The 13,557-nt window shown below is 49.1% G+C and overlaps 1 protein-coding gene across 1 annotated transcript; it reads right to left on the minus strand.

Moving 5' to 3' along the window:
• Positions 1 to 9,164: 9,164 nt before the first annotated feature.
• Positions 9,165 to 12,338, minus strand: LOC139276988 (uncharacterized). Its single transcript, XM_070894987.1, has one exon. It carries the CDS (start codon positions 12,184 to 12,186, stop codon positions 9,997 to 9,999), a length of 2,190 nt encoding a protein of 729 aa, XP_070751088.1. The 5' UTR covers positions 12,187 to 12,338; the 3' UTR covers positions 9,165 to 9,996.
• Between the last annotated feature and the right edge of the window lie 1,219 nt (positions 12,339 to 13,557).

Below are 13,557 nucleotides of genomic sequence, written 5' to 3' on the forward strand. Positions count from 1 at the left end.
AGCTAAGATTCTCCATTCCAGGCAGCATCCTCGTAAATCTCCTCTGCACCCTCTCCAGTGCAATCACGTCCTTCCTATAATACAGCAACCAGAACTGCACCCAGTACTCCAGTTGTGGCCTAACCAATGTATTATACAATATAAGCATAACCTCTCTGCTCTTGTATTGTATGCCTTGGCCATTAAAGTCAAGCATTCCGTATGCCTTCTTACCACCTTATCTACCTGGCCTGCTACTTTCAGGGATCAGTGGACAAGCACTCCAAGGTCCCTTTGTTCATCAACACTTCTAAGTGGCCTATTGTTTAATGTGTATACCCTTTCCTTATTAGCCCTCTCCAAGTGCATTACCTCACACTTCTCCAAATTAAATTCCATTTGCCACTGCTCTGCCCACCTGACCAGTAGATTGATATCCTCCTGCAGTCCATGACTTTCCTCTTCATTATCAACCACAGCCAATGTTATTGTCATCTGCAAACTTCTTAATCCTACTCCTTATATTTAAATCTAGATCATTGATATATACCAGAAAAAGCACAGGACCCAGTACTGAGCCCTGCAGAACCCCACTGGAAACATCCTTCCAGTCACAAAAACATCCATCAACCATTACCCTTTGCTTCCTACCTCCAAGCCAATTTTGGATCCAACTTGCCACTTTGCCCTGGATCCCATGGGCTTTAACCTTCGTGACCAGTCTGCCATGTGGGACCTTATCAAAAGCTTTGCTAAAATCCATCGTACACACTACCCTCATCGACCAGCCTGGTTACCTCCTCGAAAAATTCAATCAGATTAGTCAAACATGATCTTCCCTTAACAAATCGTGTCCCTGATTAATCCTTGCCTTTCCAAATATAGATTTATCCTGTCTGTCAGGACTTTTTCCAATAATTTTCTCACCACTGAGGTTAGGCTGACAGGCCTGTAATTACTCGGCCTATCCCTTTCTCCCTTCTTAAACATTACCAGTCCTCAGGCACCATGCCTGAATCTAAAGAGAACAGGAAAATGATGGTCAAGGCCTCTGCTATTTCCTCTTTTGCTTCGCTCAACAGCCTGAGATGCATTTCCTCCGGGCCCGGGGGACTTATCCACTTTCAAAGCTGCTAAACCCCTTAATACCTCCTCTTTCACTATGTTTATTTCATCCAGTATTTCTCACTCCTCCTCGATAACAGTATCTGCATTACCCCTTTCCTTTGTGAAAACAGAAGCAAAGTATTCATTAAGAACCATATCCACATATTCCGCCTCCACACAGATGACTCTCATGGTCTCTAATAGGCCCGACCCTTTCTTTAGTTATCCTCTTGCTCTTAATATATTTAGAGAACATCTTTGGGTTTTCCTTGATTTTACTTGCCAAGAATTTTTCATGCTCTCTCTTAGCATTCCTAGTATCCTTTTAAATTTCATCTCTTAACTTTCTATATTCCTCCAAAGATTCCACAATATTTAGCCTTCGGTATATGACATAAGCTTCCCTTTTTTTCTTTATCCTCCCCTGTAAGTCCTTAGACATCCAGGGGGCTCTCGAATTGTCATTCCCACCCTTTTTCTTTAAGGGCACATGCTTGGCCTGAGCCTTCCGGATCTCCTCCTTGAATGCCTCCCACTGTTCCGACACTGATTTACCCAAAAGTAGCTGTTTCCAGTCCACTGTGGCCAAATCACTCCTCAACTTAGCTTTTCCCTGATTGGGGACTTTTATTCCAGGTCTATCCTTGTCCTTATCCATAACTACCTTGAATCTGACTGAATTATGGTCACTGGCATCCAAGTGCTCTCCCACTAATACCCCTTCAACCTGCCCAGCTTCATTCCCCAAAACTAAATCCAGAACTGCCCCCTCTCGTGTTGGGCTTGCTACATACTGACTAAAGATGTTCTCGAATGCATTTTAAGAATTCCTCAGCCTCTATACCCTCACACTATATTTGTCCCTATCAGTATTAGGATAGTTGAAATCCCCTACTATTACTCATCATCATAGGCAGTCCCTCGAATCAAGGATGACTTGCTTCCACGTCAAAAAGTTCACAGGTATTTCAATGATGGACCTAAAATTCAAGGTCCGTACTAAATCTTGAAGGGTGGAAGATGCCTGTGCTTGTTTTCTTTTTAACGTGGGGTGGCCATTGCACACCAGCCACTACATGGGCTTAACAGAGCTAGGTCTTGGTCCAGTAGCAAGGGTTAACCAAGACGACTGGAGACTGCTCTGCTGCACGGACCGAGCGCACACAAATATAGCAGTGTGGGCTGGGCCCGTGCTGCCCCTGGGCCCTCACCTCTCCTGGGCCCCAATCACATCCCTCTACAGTCTCTCACCGCTCCTTCAACCCCGACCTCGCCGCTCCTGCTGTATCTGCCCACGCTCCAATCACCGACCTGGACCTTGATGATGTCACGCTCCCGCTGCTCACTGGAGTGGTACACCACCACACTGCTCCTTCCACTCCCCGGCCTGATCCGATGGTGCTCGCAGGCCGGGGCCCTCGGGTTATTACTGCCCTAAGGTTTTTGGACTTTACAGAAATTTGCCTACATATTTGCTCTTCTATCTCCCTGCCACTGTTTGGGGGTCTATAATACATGCCCAGCAGTGTGATCGCCCCATTTTATTTTTCAGTTCGACCCATATAGCCTCATTTGATGATCCCTCTAACATATCATCCCTTCTCACAGCTGTAATAGTTTCTTTAATCAATACCGCGACCGCCCCCCCCCCCCACTTTTTTACCGCCCTCTCTATCCTGTCTAAAAATCCTGTAACCAAGAATATTGAGCTGTCAAACCTGCCCCTCTTTCAGCCATGTCTCTGTAATGGCTTTAATGTCATACTTCCAAATGTCTACCTGTGCTCTTAGCTCATCCGCCTTATTCGCTATACTCCTTGTGTTGAAGAATATACCATTCAGCACAGGAAGACTTCCTTGATTACTACTTACTAACCCTTGTTTCCTCTGTCTTACAGATTCACTTTCTAGATTCTTGCTATCCTGTTTCATCTTTACTTCCTTCCCTATTGAATTTGTTCTCAGGTTCCCATCCCCCAGCCAAGCTAGTTTAAACTCTCCCCAACAGCACTAGCAAAACTCCCCGCGAGGATATTGATCCCGGCGCTGTTGAGGTGCAACCCGTCCGGTTTGTACAGGTCCCATCTCCCCCAGAAGTGGTCCCAATGCTGTAAGAATTTAAAGCCCTCCCTCCTGCACCAACTCTCCAGCCACGTGTTCATCCTCTCTATCCTTCTATTTTTGTACTCATTAGCACGTGGCATCGGTAGTAACCCGGAGATTACTACCTTTGAGGTCCTACCCTTTAATTTTTCTCCTAGCTCCCTAAATTGGCAACATTATAAGAGGCTTATAATGTTGCCAAAAAGAGCAGTAAGCCTGTGGATTGGGAGGATTTTAGAATTCAGCAAAGAATTGATAAAGAAAGGAATGAGAGTGAACTTACCAGAAACATAAACAGACTGTATATAGGTATGTAAAAAGGAAGAGATTAGAAAAAGTAAATGTGGATCCCTTACAGGCCGAGACAGGAGAAATTATAATGGGGAAATATGGAAATGGCAGAGAAATTAAACAAATACTTTGTGTCTGTCTTCACAGAAGATGCAAAAAACCTCCCGGAAATAGTGGAGTACCAAGGGTCTAGCGAGAATGAGGAACTTAAAGAAAGTATTAGTAAAAAAATAGTACTAGAGAAATGAATGGGACTGAAAGCCAATAATTCCCCTGGACCTGATGGCCTACATCGAAAGGTTTTGAAAGAAGTAGCTATTGCGATAGTGGAGGCATTGGTTGTAATCTTCCAAAATTCCATAGATTCTAGAATGGTTCCCGCAGATTAGAAGGTAGCTAATGTAATCCTGCTATTTAAGAAAGGAGAGAGAGAGAAAACGGGGAACTACAGACCAGTTAGCCTGACATCATAGAATCATAGAAATTTACAACACAGAAGGAGCTCATTTCGGCCCACTGTGTCCGCGCCGGCCGACAAAGAGCTATCCAGCCTAATGGCCTACTCCTGCTCATAATTCTTATGTTCTTATCTACCTGGCCTGCTACCTTCAGGGATCTATGGACATGCACTCTAAGGACCTTTTGTTCCTCTACACTTCTCAGTGTCCTACCATTTAATGTGTATTCCCTTGCCTTGTTAGCCCTCCCAAAATGCATTACCTCACACTTCTCCAGATTGAATTCCATTTGCCAGCGTTCTGCCCACCGGACAGTTTATTGATATCTTCCTGCAGTCTATAGCTTTCTTCATTATCAACCACATGGCTGATTTTAGTATCATCTGCAAACTTCTTAAACATACTCCCTACATTCAACTCTAAATCATTGATATATTTACCACCCTGCTGAACCCCACTGGAAACATCCTTCCAGTCACAAAAACACTCATCAACCATTACCCTTTGCTTCCTGCCTCTGAGCCAATTTTGGATCCAACTTGCCGCCCATGGGCTTTTACTTTTGTGACCAGTCTGCCATGTGGGTCCTTATCAAAAACCTTGCTAAAATCCACATACACTACATCATATGCACTGCCCTCATCGACCCTCCTGGTTACCTCCTCAAAAATTCAATTACATTAGTCAGACACGACCTTCCCTTAACAAATCCATGCTGACGGCCCTTGATTAATCCCTGTCTTTCTAAATGAAGATTTATCCTGTCCCTCAGAATTTTTTCCAATAATTTTCCCACCACCGAGGGCTAGGCTGACCGGCCTGTAATTACGTGGTCTATCCCTCTCTCCCTTTTTAAATAAAGGTACCACATTAGCAGTCCTCCAGTCCTCTGGCACCACACCTGTAGCCAGAGAGGAAAATGATGGTCAGAGCCTCTGCTATTTCCTCTTTTGCTTCTCTTAACAGCCTGGGATACATTTTATGTGGGCCTGGGGATTTATCTACTTTCAAAGCTGCTAAACCCTTTAATAATTCCTCTCTCACTATGTTTATTTCATATAATATTTCACATTCCTCCTCCCTGATTGCAAAGTCTGCATCGCCCCTCTCTTTTGTGAAAAGAGACGCAAAGTATTCATTCAGAACCATACCCATGTCTTCCACCTCCACACACAGCTTACCTTTATGGTCTCTAATAGGCCCCACTCTTTCTCTAGTTATCCTTTTGCTCTTAATATATTTATAAAACATCTTTGGGTTTTCCTTGATTTTACTTGCCAACATTTCTTCATACTCTCTCTTTACTTTCCTAATTTAATTTTTAATTACACCCCTGCACTTTCTATACTCTAGAGTTTCTGCAGTATTGAGTCCTCGGTATCTGTCATAAGCCTCCCTTTTTTTCTTTATCCTACCCTGTATGTCCCTTGACATGCAGGGGGCTCTCGATTTGTTAGTCCCACCCTTTTTCTTTAAGGGAACATACTTGCTCTGAACCCTCCGGATCTCCTCGACTGCCTCCCACTGCTCTGACACTGATCAAGTAGCTGCTTCCAGTCCACTGTGGCTAAATCCCATCTCAGCTCAGCAATATTGGCCTTTCCCCAATTGAGATCTTTTATTCTTGGTCTGTCTTTGTCCTTTTCCATAGCTACCCAAAATCTAACTTAATTATCACCACCAAAATGCTCTCCCACAGATACCCCTTCCACCTGCCCAGCTTCATTCCTAAAACTAAGTCAACTGACTAAGTCCAGAACCGCCCCCTCCCTTGTTGAGCTTGTCATATACTGGCTAAACAAGTTCCTTAGTCTGCTCGACCAGGCCAACAGCCCCAACATTGAAGCACTGACCACACTTGATCAGCTCCGCTGGGCAGGCCACATTGATCGCATGCCTGACACGAGACTCCCAAAGCAAGCGCTCTACTTGGAACTCCTTCGCGGTAAATGAGCCAAAGGTGGGCAGAGGAAATGCTACAAGAACACCCTCAAAGCCTCCCTGATAAAGTGCAACATCCCCACTGACACTTGGGAGTCCCTGGCCAAAGACCGCCCTAAGTGGAGGAAGAGCATAGAAACATAGAAACATAGAAAATAGGTGCAGGAGTAGGCCATTCGGCCCTTCTAGCCTGCACCGCCATTCAATGAGTTCATGGCTGAACATTCAACTTCAGTACCCCATTCCTGCTTTCTCGCCATACCCCTTGATCCCCCGAGTAGTAAGGACTACATCTAACTCCTTTTTGAATATATTTAGTAAATTGGCCTCAACAACTTTCTGTGGTAGAGAATTCCACAGGTTCACCATTCTCTGGGTGAAGAAGTTCCTCCGCATCTCGGTCCTAAATGGCTTACCCCTTATCCTTAGACTGTGACCTCTGGTTCTGGACCTCCCCAACATTGGGAACATTCTTCCTGCATCTAACCTGTCTAACCCCGTCAGAATTTTAAATGTTTCTATGAGGTCCCCTCTCATTCTTCTGAACTCCAGTGAATACAAGCCCAGTTGATCCAGTCTTTCTTGATAGGTCAGTCCCGCCATCCCGGGAATCAGTCTGGTGAACCTTCGCTGCACTCCCTCAATAGCAAGAATGTCCTTCCTCAGGTTAGGAGACCAAAACTGTACACAATACTCCAGGTGTGGCCTCACCAATGCCCTGTACAACTGTAGCAACACCTCCCTGCCCCTGTACTCAAATCCCCTTGCTATGAAGGCCAACATGCCATTTGCTTTCTTAACCGCCTGCTGCACCTGCATGCCAACCTTCAATGACTTATGTACCATGACACCCAGGTCTCTTTGCACCTCCTCTTTTCCTAATCTGTCACCATTCAGATAATAGTCTGTCTCTCTGTTTTTACCACCAAAGTGGATAACCTCACATTTATCCACATTATACTTCATCTGCCATGCATTTGCCCACTCACCTAACCTATCCAAGTCGCTCTGCAGCCTCACAGCATCCTCCTCACAGCTCACACTGCCACCCAACTTAGTGTCATCCGCAAATTTGGAGATACTCCGCAAATCCGGGAGGACGCTGAGCACCTCGAGTCTCATCACCGAGAGCATGCAGAAATTAAGCGCAGGCAGCGGAAGGAACGTGCGGCAAACCATCCCACCCATCCTTTCCCTCAACGACTATCTGTCCCACCTGTGACAGAGTCCGTGGCTCTCGTATTGGACTGTTTAGCCACCTAAGTACTGATTTTCAGAGTGGAAGCAAGTCTTCCTCGATTCCGAGGGACTGCATATGATGATGATGATGATGATAGACCATTATGCAGTGCCAAACTCCTTTGTTGTCTATTTTCTAGCGCTTGTTTCCTCTGCTTAGCACATTCACTTTCTATTTACTTGCTTTCCAATTTCAGCTTTGCTTCTCTCCCTTCTGAATCTATTCTCAGGTACCCATCCCCCTGCCAAGCTTGTTTAAACCCTCCACAACAGCACTAGCAAACCTCCCTCCATCCCTGCAAGGATGGATACTGCTCCCGGCCCTGTTGAGGTGTAACCCATCCGGCTTGTACAGGTCCCACCTCCCCCAGATACGGTCCCCACTGCCTCAGGAAACTAAAGCTCTCCCTCCTGCTCCATCTCTCCAGCCACGCATTCATCTGCTCTATCCTCCTCTTTCTGTACTCACTAGCATCCGGAGATCACTACTTTTGAGGTCCTGCTTTTTAATCTCTCTCCTAGCTCCCTAAGCTCTGCCTGCAGGACCTCATTGTAAATCAGGGCAGTGCCGGTGTGACTCACTGTAAATCAGGGCAGTGAGGTTCACTGTAAATCAGGGCAGTGAGGCTCACTGTAAATCAGGGCAGTGTGACTCACTGTAAATCAGGGCAGTGTGACTCACTGTAAATCAGGGCAGTGTGACTCACTGTAAATCAGGGCAATGCCGGTGTGACTCACTGTAAATCAGGGCAATGCCGGTGTGACTCACTGTAAATCAGGGCAGTGAGGCTCACTGTAAATCAGGGCAGTGAGGCTCACTGTAAATCAGGGCAGTGTGACTCACTGTAAATCAGGGCAGTGCTTAGTTTGTTGGCCAGAAGGCCGGAAAATTTGTTGGTCAGGACACAGGGAGTTGGTACCCAGGACACTGGGGGAGTTGGTACCCGGGACACTGGGGGAGTTGGTACCCAGGACACTGGGGGAGTTGTTCAGGGCACTGGGGGAGTTGGTCAGGGCACTGGGGGAGTTGGTACCTAGGGCACTGGGGGAGTTGGTACCCAGGGCACTGGGGGAGTTGGTCAGGGCACTGGGGGAGTTGGTCAGGGCACTGGGGGAGTTGGTTAGGACACTGGAGGAGTTGGTCAGGGCACTGGGGGAGTTGGTCAGGGCACTGAGGGAGTTGGTCAGGGCACTGAGGAAGTTGGTCAGGACACTGGGGGAGTTGGTACTCGAGACACTGGGGGAGTTGGTTAGGACACTGGAGGAGTTGGTCAGGGCACTGGGGGAGTTGGTCAGGGCACTGAGGGAGTTGGTCAGGGCACTGGGGAAGTTGGTCAGGGCACTGGGGGAGTTGGTACCCGGGACACTGGGAGAGTTGGTCAGGGCACTGGGGGAGTTGGTCAGGGCACTGGGGGAGTTGGTACCCAGGACACTAGGGGAGTTGGTCAGGACACTGGGGGAGTTGGTCAGGACAATGGGGAAGTTGGTCAGTGCACTGGGGGAGTTGGTACCCGGGACACTGGGGGAGTTGGTCAGGGCACTGGGGGAGTTGGTTAGGGCACTGGGGAAGTTGGTCAGTGCGCTGGGGGAGTTGGTACCCGGGACACTGGGAGAGTTGGTCAGGGCACTGGGGGAGTTGGTTAGGGCACTGGGGGTGTTGGTACCCGGGACACTGGGGGAGTTGGTACCCGGGACACTGCGGGAGTTGGTCAGGACAATGGGGAAGTTGGTCAGTGCACTGGGGGAGTTGGTTAGGGCACTGGGGGAGTTGGTACCCGGGACACTGGGAGGGCTTCCTTGCTCCTAATTTAATATTGCTGTGGGATCTTTAACATCCACATGAGTAGCTAGTCAAGGCCTCAGTGTAACGCCCCATCCGAACTCTGGCACCCTCAGTACTGCCCTGAAGTGCCAGCCTAGATGATGAGCGGAGGTCCTGGAGTAGGTTGCTTAAGAATGCATTTGTCTATAAAATACTGTGGAATAATCAAATACCCACAGGTAGCACAATTCCCTGAAATGTACCAACACTTTATAAAGCTACAAATGGCTTATTTAAGAATGTTTTTAATATATGTATGATAAAATATACTTTTGAAGCAGTGCCCAGTGCTTGATGAGTAACATGTTATATTTGTATGTGAAGCACAGGTTCTGGGAAATGGCGAATTGCTGATTGTGCAACAGGTACATCGGGAATTCCTCTCCCAATATCACAGTGAAATAAAATATATTTTTGCCTCGCAGTCTAGATTTCTAACCTTGAAACTCTGCCTCACATACCTCACACTTGTGGAGTACAATAATGATTGTGACAGTCCTGAATACCAGTTAACAGTTTAATCATCAGTTCAAGATCAGAACGTGTCATAGTCCTGGGTTCATTATAAGAGCTTGTCCAAACATTATTACAAAATCAGGAGAACTTCCATGTAGACAAATGCACAGAGAGACTTCCAACATCCTTCATCAGGGCTATTACAACACTTATTGACGCCAGTACTGGGAGCAGTAGGTGAGACTGCTTACATCTTGCTCATTGGTAACTGAAACAACACCATGCAAATCAGCTCCTTGAATGTGCCCACACTTCCTGCAGAAGGTCCAGACAGGCCTGTTGCTGCCACTAGGTCGCAGCCAAGTAGATCGTGTTCTCGGGTCCTTCAATTAACTCACATGATCGTCCCCTTGATTCCAAAGTGAATTCCACTTGTGAGGAATAAACATGCCCAGTTGCCTGGTGTATTGCAGGCAGCTCCTGGTGATCTCCCTGCATCTTTGGAGTTTCTTCCCTCCGTGCTGATGGCTTTTCCTGATTGTACTCCTGCTGCCCCAGGTTGATTTGCCTCACTGTTCTCGGTGGTTGCAAGTGTGGATGGTCAGATGAAATTGACCAAGCTGTCCTCGCTGTCATTGGGGACAGGGATCTGAAATGTCTGGTAGGTCAGCCTGTAATTGATATTGTAGTTGTTGTCCCAGAACTCTATTCCGTTGACTATATACTTGATGGCAAACTGCAGTCTGGAGCCTGACTGCAGCACGTGAGTTGATAGAGTCAGTGTGAATGTGAAGCGGTCCATTTTATCTTCAATGCTGCTTTCAAATAAGGCTGGAACATCAGTGAAAACGGTCCAGTCAGTGCAGGTGTAACGGACTGTCACCTCCTTATGAAATGCCAGGTTTATGACCAGGATGGTGCCACTGATAACCAGTTCTGACACCGTTACCGTCTCCAGGCACACTTTCTGTGTGTGCACTCGTTCATTGAAGTTTTCATCATCCTTGGGATTGGTGAATTCCAATGTTAAACTCTGCAACCACATAAAATGTTCAATAGGCTCACTCGGACCGAGGCCAGCGAAGACATGTGCGGGCACAGTTGGCTCTTCTGCTGAGTCGTACCTTCGAACTTCAGCTAACTCTAACCCCAGCGAGTCAGCAAATCTCACTCTGTTACTTCTGGTACTCAGCCGTCTCTCTGTTGGGGAACCTGGGCAGGATTTTGCCCGCTTCCGCACAGTCGGACGTGGCAAGTCCCTTTTCCCTGGACCAAGGTGGGATCCATCTCGTGGACTGTGCTGGTCACGCTGTGGGCCAAATTCATCAGCCAGGCGAACACTATCGTATAGGCCCGAGATGTGGCTCAGGTTTCGAGTGAGAGTGATGAAGATTTGTCGTTCCAGCCCTGCGTTCTCAGTTGGCGAAGGCTTGGCCCGGGGCTCTAACCCTAAATTCTGGCACTTGAAAGGCTGCATGTGGAGCTTGGTTGCCCTGTTCACACCCAAGGGGAGATGAATGCATTGCTCTGACCTCTTGTCCCAGGCCAGGAGAGGTTGCATGCGTGGTGCTGACCTCACATCCCCAAGTACAGCAGGTCTGGTCTGCTGCTTTGATCTTGTTTCTCCATCCACAGCTGACTGGGTATTATGCACCGATCGAGAACCTGTCCCTGCAACCGACTGCTGCTCTTCTTCTGACAACAGCTTCAAATCAACAACATTCTGAGTCTTTGGATCGTGTGCCAGATTCATACCTATCATCAGCTGGACAGTCTGCTCTGACCCAGCACCCTTACCTGGGACTGACTGGGTGCCCTGCTCTAACCCAGCACCCTTACCCAGGACAGACTGGGTGCCCTGCTCTGACCCAGCACCCTTACCTGGGACAGACTGGGTGCCCTGCTCTGACCCAGCACCCTTACCCGGGACAGACTGGGTGCCCTGCTCTGACCCAGCACCCTTACCCAAGGCAGACTGAACACTCTGCTCCGACCCTATGCCCTTACCCAGGGCAGACTGCATGTCTTTTTCTGATTCCCAATCACCAATTACAAAGTGAATCTGCTTTTCTGATCCTGAATTGCAACTGACAGGCTGGGTGCCCTGCTCTAACCCAGCACCCTTACCCGGGACAGACACGGTGCCCTGCTCTAACCCAGCACCCTTACCCGGGACAGACACGGTGCCCTGCTCTAACCCAGCACCCTTACCCGGGACAGACACGGTGCCCTGCTCTAACCCAGCACCCTTACCTGGGACAGACACGGTGCCCTGCTCCAACCCAGCACCCTTACCTGGGACAGACTGGGTGCCCTGCTCTAACCCAGCACCCTTACCTGGGACAGACTGGGTACCCTGCTCTAACCCAGCACCCTTATCCGGGACAGACTGGGTGTCCTGCTCTAACCCAGCACCCTTACCTGGGACAGACTGGGTGCCCTGCTCTGACCCAGCACCCTTACCTGGGACAGACTGGGTGCCCTGCTCTGACCCAGCACCCTGACCTGGGACAGACTGGGTGCCCTGCTCTGACCCAGCACCCTTACCTGGGACAGACTGGGTGCCCTGCTCTAACCCAGCACCCTTACCTGGGACAGACTGGGTGCCCTGCTCTGACCGTGATTCCCCAGCTGCTGGTTGCTTTACCCCTTTCTTCCAGCCCAGGACGTGCTGGATCTGGTGCTTGAAGTCGGTGTAGCGATTGGCAGAGGCTGCCCGAGCCTGTGGCACTCCCGCCGGGTGGCCTGTGACAGTGCTGGGTCCGCCCAGACTATGGGAAGTTGCTGCCATTCACGGTGCGAGTGTGAGTGGCTGAGTGGCCATGGCGCTGCCTGTTGCTGCTGGGTGCTGGGTGCGGTGTGCCGGCCGGCCGTGGGCCCGCTGTGGGTGCGGACTGCCGGACACCACCTCGCTCTTTGTTGCTCCACTGTGACCCAGCCCGGCCCACGTCACCACCCTGGTTAAAGGGATCCGCCCTGTTAAAGCGATTGGAGTTTAGCCGACCTTTTTAAAAGTAAAAGTAAGCAGCCGAGCAAGTGGGCGGCGCTCCTTGCCCCTGTTCCACGGTGTCACAAGCCTGTTTCAATAGGAATACCTCAACCTGGGCTCACTCGCCTCACCTACAACCTACACAGTGCACCCTGGCATGGAGCCTGCTACCTAGGGGTCAGCCTGCGCCCATCCAAAACCTCTGTCTGCAGCAGGGCCCAACATTACAGGCAGTTCCTCGAATCGAGGGAGACTTGCTTCCACTCTAAAAGTGAGTTCTCAGGTGACTGTCCAGTCCAATACGGGAATTACAGTCTCTGTCACAGGTGGGTCAGACAGTGGTTGAAGGAAAAGGTGGGTGGGACTGGCTTGCCGCATACTCCTTCCGCTGCCTACACTTGATTTCTGCATGCTCTCGGCGATGAGACTCGAGGTGCTCAGTGCCCTCCCGGATGTATCAGTGGGGATGTTGCACTTTATCAGGGAGGCTTTGAGGGTGTCCTTGAAACGTTTCCTCTGCCCACCTGGGGCTCACGTGTTGTGTCGGAGTTCTGAGTAGAGCGCTTGCTTTGGGAGTCTTGTGTCAGGCATGCGAACAATGTGGCCCGCCCAACGGAGCTGTTTGGGTGTGGTCAGTGCTTCAATGCTGGGGATGGTGCGTCTGTCCTCCCAGGGGATTTGCAGGATCTTGCAGAGACCACACTGGTAGTATTTCTCCAGCGATTTGAGATATCTACTGTATATGGTCCACATCTCTGAGCCATACAGGAGGGCAAGTATCACTACAGCCCTGTAGACCATAAGCTTGGTGCCAGATTTGAGGGCCTGATCTTTGAACACTCTCTTCCTCAGGAGGCCGAAGGCTGCGCTGGCGCACTGGAGGCGGTGTTGGACCTCGTTGTCGATGTTTGTCCTTGTTGATAATAGGCTCCCGAGGTATGGAAAGTGGCACAGCACAAGGAAAGACTTGCTGCATCGATTTGTTATTCTTTCCGGGATGTGGGCGTCGCTGGCAAGGCCAGCATTTATTGCCCATCACTGATTGCCTTTGAGAGGTGTTTGGGAGGTGCTGGTAAAGAAGCCTTGGCGAGTTGCTGCAGTGCATCTTGTAGATGGTACACACTGCAGTCACTATAGGCCAGTGGTGGAGGGAGTGAATGTTGAAGGTGGTGG

The sequence above is a fragment of the Pristiophorus japonicus genome, chromosome 12, assembly GCF_044704955.1.
Source record: "Pristiophorus japonicus isolate sPriJap1 chromosome 12, sPriJap1.hap1, whole genome shotgun sequence".
Classification (NCBI taxonomy): domain Eukaryota; kingdom Metazoa; phylum Chordata; class Chondrichthyes; family Pristiophoridae; genus Pristiophorus; species Pristiophorus japonicus.

Coding starts and splice junctions, on each gene's coding strand:
- LOC139276988 (XM_070894987.1), bottom strand. CDS start 12,186: ATGGCAGCAACTTCCCATAGTCTGGGCGGACCCAGCACTGTCACAGGC.